At 41.1% G+C, this 8,326-nt stretch overlaps 2 protein-coding genes across 3 annotated transcripts; both read left to right on the top strand.

The window, feature by feature from the left end:
• The first annotated feature begins 487 nt into the window (after positions 1–487).
• LOC132183270 (cellulose synthase-like protein D3) lies at positions 488–6,172 on the top strand. Of its 2 annotated transcripts, none has more exons than XM_059596672.2 (4): positions 488–1,003; positions 1,744–2,656; positions 3,040–3,847; positions 3,966–6,172. In XM_059596672.2, the coding sequence occupies exons 2-4, from the start codon at positions 1,776–1,778 to the stop codon at positions 5,721–5,723; spliced, it is 3,447 nt and encodes a 1,148-aa protein (XP_059452655.1). In that variant the 5' UTR covers positions 488–1,003; positions 1,744–1,775; the 3' UTR covers positions 5,724–6,172. The 2 variants fall into 2 exon arrangements, with proteins under 2 accessions (XP_059452655.1, XP_059452663.1); XM_059596680.2 differs by lacking the exon at positions 488–1,003 and adding an exon at positions 1,188–1,253.
• An 866-nt stretch (positions 6,173–7,038) lies between these two features.
• Positions 7,039–7,770, top strand: LOC132168129 (Fasciclin-like arabinogalactan family protein). The gene has a single exon (XM_059579217.2). It carries the CDS (start codon positions 7,039–7,041, stop codon positions 7,768–7,770), a length of 732 nt encoding a protein of 243 aa, XP_059435200.2.
• The last annotated feature ends 556 nt before the right edge of the window (positions 7,771–8,326 follow it).

The raw sequence follows: 8,326 nt of genomic DNA, 5'->3' as shown, positions 1-8,326 counted from the left end.
CGAGTCTTACTCATTATGAAGGAATTTAAACTTATATATGAGAGATTACTTTTTATTTACTTAAGTTTTTAGAATAAACAATAATAACATTGTCAAATCTCTTTGCTTTATGACACATGTCAACCACTTAAAACACGATAAATAAATGTCCAGAATAACATTTAAAAAAAAAAATTTCTCCAAGTGACAATTCTCTTTTAACTTGAATTATCTGAAAGAATATCCCCTCCCCAAAAAATAATTACCCTTTCTCATTTGTTTAATTCTATTACACTTTTTTCGTTAAAAATATATATATTTATCACACTTTTCGGTGATAAAAGAAAAGCCTATATTCACTCTTAAGATGTCCAAAAACCCCACGCAAGTTAATAAAAGTAATTAACGTTAACAACAGCCTAAGCAGAAGAGACGGCCGGGTATCCCCACAAGCTTAGACGCAGAAAAAACACGCTTGTAGGGCCAAGTCCACTAGTCCAGTGCAACCGGCGACCCACAAACACAACACAAAAATACTCACTGTCCTGTTTGAACTATGAACACCTCCTCCAAAAGTTCAAATCTCAGCCCCTCAGAAACTTCGCTTCCTCCGACGAGAAAAATATTATAAGCAAACGCCATTAAAATAATCAATATTACAGGCCAAGGCTTTCAATCATGGCCTATTAGTGCTCGTAGTTTTGCCCACGACTAAGTCCCAAAAACACACACAAACAAACGCCATTTTCTCTCTCTCTCTCTCTCTCTCTCTCTCTCTCTCTCTTTCTGTCTCTCTCTGTGTGTTTGTCTGGCAAATACCAGGTCTTATGATGGGTTGGAGAGGAAGTCGCAGGAGATTTGTTTGAACTGTTCGTCTACTACTATTCTACTACTACGAGATTGCTTCAAACATAGTGGTCGCTTCCTTTTCTTAAAAAACGCTTTGAGAGGCCTGGGACTCTCGGACAGAGAAAGAGAGACGGAGATCTGAGGTGGGTCTTCTGCCATTTTTCATAAAACCAAGGTAAGCTCTCGTTCTTTTTTGTTTTGTCTCAGAAAATGGTCCGATCTTGCTTTCTAGCTTAAGGGGAAAGTGTATGTGCTAGTGGGAAAGTGTATCGTTCTCTGTTTGGTTGCTCGGATAGTGTGCGAGAGAAGAGGAGGATTGGGAGGGGAGTTGTGGTGGATCTTAGATTTCTGAAGGTTAAGGAAGACCGCAAGTCGAGAGTGTTTTGTTCAAGTTTCATTTCTTTTCCTCGGCATCCAAACAGAGGGTTAGACTTCTTTGTTTTTGTTATGTAAATTTTTTTAGACTTGGTTTGAGCTGTTTGAGGTTTTTGGGAGACTCTGTTTGGTTGCTGAGTATATTTTGGAGAAAAAGGAACCATGTTTTTGTTGGATCCTTGTGATTGGGGATTTTAGTAAACAAAAAAGCGCATGTGAACTGCGAACAGACGCATTTGTTGTAATTTTGTATTTTCAGGTGTAAGCTGGGTTTAGCATTTCTCGGATTTTGTCTAGAGATTTTGACTTAGTTTGAACTCTGTCGAAGGTTTATGTTCTGGTTGGTTGCTTGGAAAGTGTTGATCAACAGAAAATTCTCTTAAAACTGAGCCTAATATGCCTATTAATTTGTGGACAAATAAATCTAGCTCTAAACTTTGGTTTATTTTATGGCATCTTTAAGATCTGTTATTGGGTTTGTGGTGGTGATTTGAAACTATGCTGATACAGAGTTGAATTTGTTGCATTGTGTAATTACAGGATCTTGGGATTGTTGCTGGTAGTGTTTGAATATGGCGTCCAAGTCCTTCAAGGCAAGCCGGTCAAATCTGTCTTCAACCTCCGATGTGCCTTCGGAAGCACTTAACAAACCTCCATTGCCTCCGGCCGTGACATTTGGCCGGAGAACTTCTTCGGGCCGTTACATCAGCTACTCGAGGGATGATCTTGATAGTGAGCTGGGTAGTGGTGAATTCATGGACTATACAGTACACATACCACCAACCCCTGACAACCAGCCTATGGATCCATCAATTTCGCAAAAGGTTGAAGAGCAATACGTGTCGAATTCACTCTTTACGGGTGGGTTCAATAGTGTTACGCGAGCTCATCTCATGGACAAGGTGATTGAGTCTGAAGCGAACCATCCCCAGATGGCTGGCGCAAAAGGGTCTTCGTGTGCGGTTAATGGATGTGATGCAAAGGTGATGAGTGATGAGCGTGGGGTGGACATTCTCCCTTGTGAGTGTGATTTCAAAATATGTCGTGACTGCTATATGGATGCTGTGAAAACAGGGGGTGGGATTTGCCCGGGATGCAAGGAGCCTTATAAGAATACAGATTTGGATGAAGGAGCTGTGGATAGTAATGGGCGGCCACTTCCTCTTCCTCCGCCAAATGGGATGTCAAAAATGGAGAGGAGGTTGTCATTGATGAAGTCAACGAAGTCGGCTCTGATGAGGAGCCAAACTGGGGTTGGTGACTTCGATCACAATCGGTGGCTGTTTGAAACAAGGGGGACTTATGGATATGGGAATGCCATATGGCCAAAGGATGGGGGTTTTGGAAATGGGAAAGATGATGAAACTGTTGAGCCAACAGAGTTGATGAACAAACCATGGAGGCCACTTACACGGAAATTGAAGATACCTGCTGCCATTATCAGCCCATACAGGTATTGTCTCTGTTTCTTGATTGTTTAACCTGTTGTTGTTTTCCTTTAGATCTTCTATGTTATGATGGCATCCCTTCTATTAAAAGGATGTTTGTCAGATTTTTGATTGCCTTCCGACTATATTTTTATTTCATCCAATTGTGAATGAAGAGTGCATATTGATGATAAACTATACAAGGACATGCATAAACACACTACTATCAACTGTTTAATTCCAATTTTAATTTGGATTTAGTCATAAAGTGCTTTTTCACATTTTTATGATGCATTTATCACTTTTTCTATGTAGATTTTATCTTATCAGTTTACTTCCTTTTGACATTTCCTTCCTTCATCCTCATGTAAATAATGTATTTTGCTTTCTTTTGCATGTGTTTTAACAGGCTTCTCATCTTTGTTCGTATGGTTGCTCTTGCACTGTTTTTGACATGGAGGGTTAACCACCCAAATACTGATGCAATCTGGCTATGGGGAATGTCCATTGTCTGTGAGATTTGGTTTGCTTTTTCTTGGCTTCTTGACCAGCTACCCAAGCTCTGCCCAATCAATCGTGCTACAGATCTTAATGTCTTGAAGGAAAAATTTGAAACACCAAGCCCCAACAATCCCACTGGAAAATCTGATCTCCCGGGAATAGATATATTTGTCTCTACTGCAGATCCAGATAAAGAGCCACCTCTTGTCACTGCAAACACTATCTTGTCTATTCTTGCTGCTGATTACCCAGTTGAAAAGCTTGCTTGTTATGTTTCTGATGATGGAGGTGCACTTTTAACCTTTGAGGCCATGGCTGAAGCTGCAAGCTTTGCCAATACATGGGTTCCGTTCTGTCGTAAACATACTATTGAGCCCAGGAATCCGGAATCTTACTTCAGTTTGAAGAGGGATCCTTACAAGAACAAAGTGAAGTCAGATTTTGTGAAGGATCGTAGACGAGTAAAGCGTGAGTATGATGAGTTCAAGGTCCGCATCAATGGCCTGCCTGACTCTATTCGCCGCCGATCGGACGCCTATCATGCTCGTGAAGAAATCAAGGCCATGAAGCTTCAGCGACAGAACAGGGATGATGAACCAGTGGAGAGTGTGAAGATCCCAAAAGCAACATGGATGGCTGATGGAACTCATTGGCCAGGGACTTGGTTGAGTTCTGCAGCTGAGCACTCTAAAGGTGACCATGCTGGTATAATACAGGTATTTTTGTGATCCCATTAGTTAATATTAAGTAGTTCAACCATGAGATTATCAGATTGACTGAGGACAAAAGGTGTACTAGATGGGCTGAGTTATTTTTCCCCTTAAAATGATGCAGGTGATGTTGAAACCTCCCAGTGATGAACCACTACATGGAAGTACTGATGATACTAGGCTCATTGACCTCACCGATGTTGACATTCGTCTCCCTCTGCTTGTTTATGTGTCACGTGAGAAGCGTCCAGGCTATGATCACAACAAGAAGGCCGGGGCCATGAATGCCCTGGTTAGAGCCTCAGCCATTATGTCCAATGGCCCCTTCATTCTCAACCTTGACTGCGATCACTATATCTATAACTCCCAAGCAATGAGGGAAGGCATGTGCTTCATGATGGATCGAGGAGGCGACCGACTTTGCTATGTGCAGTTTCCCCAGAGGTTTGAGGGTATTGATCCATCTGATCGATATGCCAATCACAACACTGTTTTCTTTGATGTCAATATGCGAGCCCTTGATGGGATTATGGGCCCAGTCTATGTCGGAACTGGATGCCTCTTTCGAAGGATTGCTCTTTATGGCTTTGACCCACCGAGATCTAAAGAACACCACCCAGGCTGCTGCAGTTGCTGCTTTGGCAGTCGCAAAAAGCATTCCTCAGTTGCAAACACGCCAGAAGAGAATCGGGCCCTAAGGATGGGTGATTCTGACGATGAAGAGATGAACCTCTCTTTGCTCCCTAAGAAGTTTGGGAACTCAACTTTCCTCATTGATTCAATTCCGGTGGCAGAGTTCCAAGGTCGTCCTCTTGCAGATCACCCAGCTGTGAAGAATGGACGCCCACCTGGTGCTCTCACTATTCCTCGTGACCTTCTCGATGCATCAACTGTTGCAGAGGCAATCAGTGTGATCTCCTGCTGGTATGAAGACAAGACTGAGTGGGGACAGCGTGTAGGGTGGATTTATGGGTCAGTTACTGAAGATGTGGTCACAGGGTACAGGATGCATAATAGGGGGTGGAAATCAGTTTATTGTGTGACCAAACGTGATGCCTTCCGTGGAACGGCTCCAATCAATCTTACTGATAGGCTCCATCAGGTCCTCCGGTGGGCTACTGGTTCAGTTGAGATTTTCTTCTCCCGCAACAATGCCCTTCTGGCTAGTCCAAGAATGAAGCTTCTGCAGAGGATAGCATACCTTAATGTAGGCATCTACCCTTTTACATCCATCTTCCTGATTGTCTACTGCTTCCTCCCTGCACTTTCGCTCTTCTCTGGTCAGTTTATTGTCCAGACCCTCAATGTCACTTTCCTTGCCTACCTCTTGACCATCACTTTGACCCTGTGTATGCTTGCTATCCTGGAGATTAAATGGTCTGGGATTGAGCTAGAAGAGTGGTGGAGGAACGAGCAGTTTTGGTTGATTGGAGGGACTAGCGCTCACCTTGCTGCTGTGCTTCAGGGACTTCTAAAAGTCCTTGCTGGTATAGAAATTTCTTTCACTTTGACATCAAAATCAGGAGGTGATGATGAGAATGATGAGTTTGCTGATCTCTACATTGTCAAATGGACATCCCTGATGATACCACCAATCACAATCATGATGGTCAACTTAATTGCAATTGCTGTTGGCTTTAGCCGAACGATATACAGTACTATACCAGAGTGGAGTAAATTAATAGGCGGCGTTTTCTTCAGTTTCTGGGTCTTGGCTCATCTCTACCCTTTTGCGAAAGGGCTGATGGGACGAAGAGGAAGGACACCTACTATTGTTTTTGTATGGTCAGGACTCATTGCAATCACGATATCCCTCCTTTGGGTGGCAATCAGTCCCCCTTCTGGTTCGACCCAAATTGGAGGTTCATTCCAGTTCCCCTGATAGGTCTTTTTTTTCCTGTCAAGACGAATATGTTCGGCGATATTCCTTTATTCAATTATTCTCTCCCAAAGTTAACCATGCTGGTGAATGGACTAGGTATGTTCTGTTTCTTGTGCCCATTTGAATGTTTGGAACTTTCAGCAATCTGAGTAAAATGGATGGGACCAAGAGAATGGGAAGCTGTGGGTTTCCCAGCATTTTGTGATTGTTGTATGGCCTCTTACATGAACTGTTAATTTGAATATTTCATTTTTTTACATGGAGGATTAGGATTGGGCATAGATTTTCATTCTTCTGTAGTTTTATACCCAGGCCATCTACTGCCAGATCAAACTTCAGTTTGTTTTCTTAGCATCGTAAAGAAAAACTGTATGCTGTATAATTCAAAGTACACTTCTTCTTTTTAAACAATAATGTTCTGCTGCTTGGTGGTGGCATTTTTGTTGTCATCTGATCCGGAAGTTCTTGACTGGACTGAACATTTGCTTGAAATTTGTGTATAGCTTGGGAAATCAGCTTTCATTGCGGTTTATAATCCGACCAGTAAAAAAAAATTATTCCAGAGTTATCAGATTTCTACATTGGATGAGCAACCTCACAATGAATATAATTTTCCTTCAAATTGGGTTATGAGTTATTTTTGGCTCAATCTATTAAACTGATGTGTTCAAAATGTATAAATGCATGTGAGCTTTATTAAAAATGCCGTGAAAGTTAAAAATACATATGAGACTTTTTTTTTTTTTTTTTTTTTTTTTTTATATATATATATTTAAATACTTTTAAAACAAATAACTTGGAACACTAAACGGAAGCTTGACTCTTGATTTACTGAAAGGTCACACTAATCCCCACTCTTGTGCTTTTTAACAAAAATAAATAAAAATTAATAACATTAAGAAATAATTCAATATACAAAACACTTAAAACTATTTTAACTTTTATGTCATATGAACAACCAAAAAGCAAAAAACACTCTCAAAAAGCATTATGAAACAAACCCAAATCTTTCAATCCCTATTTCATGCAAAATCTAGTTGCTAACATCAACAAGAAAACCTAATATAGAGACTCAACCCCTAAAATACTAGCATACATGCAGAAGATGTGAAACTCAGTTGTTAAGGAAGCACAGTTGCATGCCCAAGCTAACCTCATTTCTTTATTTCTGGATGAATAGCTGACTTCCTTATTCTTTTTTCTTTTTTCTTTTTTTCCTTTTTTTCCGAAGTAATAGCTAGTCCCCCCAATATCAGTCACACCCCCCTTCATAATAAGACCACCCCACATGAACCAAAGAGAGAGCTCATCAGCCATGGCAGCCTTCATGAGATTGGCAATTCTTCTAGGATCACTGGCACTCGTCACCTCAGCCTCCCCCACCATCACTCCACAGAACCAAAACCAAGACCTTCTTGGCGCCACTGAAGAGATGCAAAGGGCCAACTACTTCACCTTCGTCACACTCATCAACATGGCCTCTCTTGACTCAAAAATCCAAGCCAATGTCACCTTCTTGATGCCCAATGACAGGATGCTCTCAAGGAACGTTATGGCTCCAGGCTCCGTTTCTGGCTTCTTGCTCCGCCATTCCATTCATTCACCACTGCTTTTCGACGACTTGGAGCGTCTCCCAACCGGCTCCATCATCCCCAGTTCGCTGCCGGACTACATGCTCAAAATCTCCAACAATGGCAGGAAAAACTTCTCTCTTAACAATGTGAAAATCATTAGCCCAAATATTTGTACAGAGGGGTCTTCCATCCGGTGCCATGGCGTTGATGGGGTTTTGCTACCGACATTGATGCCGGAGCACAACACAACCTCTCCATCACCTTCTTGCTCCAACAGCTCAAGCCCTCCTGCTGCAGGGGCTACATCCCCTGCCCCATCTTTCCCATCACCACCTGCTATAGCGGCTGCCCCATCACCCATGCTATTAAATTCCAGTCCACAAAAACCAGGGCCTTCTCCATTGTTGTCTTATGGGGGAACAGTTAAATTCTTGGTGACCTCTTTGATGGTGTTGATCGTGGGGTCTATCTAGTGTACCATAGTTTGAAATCCTTTGCAGATGCTAATTGAATCACGGGTATTGGAAATTTCTTGAAGAGTTCTTGCAACGAGACCATAATATAACATGTTATGACACGAACATAGTGTTTTTTTTTTTTTTTTCGCTCACAAGTGTATATTCAACCGAGAAACTCTCTTTTGTGTGAGCTTTAGTTTAGCTCTTTGCTGCTTTATACATGATAATAAGTTGTTCTTGAATCTAAATGACAAGGTACCAAATGAACCCTCTAAATACCATCATATTTGTAATGTTTCTCTCAATTTTATTATTAGGGTTGTAATGTTTCTCTTTTGCGCCCAAAATGATAAAAATACCCTAAGATAAAAATTCTGAAAATAAATGAAAAATAAACAAAAAAGAAGAAGAAGAAGAAGAAATTGAATTTTTTGCTTTTTCTGATTTTTTTTTTTAAAAAAATAAAAATTATCTTATGGTATTTTTGTGTGGATGAGGACATTTTAAGTTTTAACCCCAAATGGTAGATTGGGAGGAGGAACATAACAAAAATTGAAACACTACAAGAATT

Source organism: Corylus avellana, chromosome 2, assembly GCF_965113065.1.
Source record: "Corylus avellana chromosome 2, dhCorAvel1.hap1.2, whole genome shotgun sequence".
Classification (NCBI taxonomy): Eukaryota; Viridiplantae; Streptophyta; class Magnoliopsida; order Fagales; family Betulaceae; genus Corylus; species Corylus avellana.
Note: the sequence above shows the minus strand (reverse complement) of the source record. Positions and strands in the feature narration are given on the sequence as shown.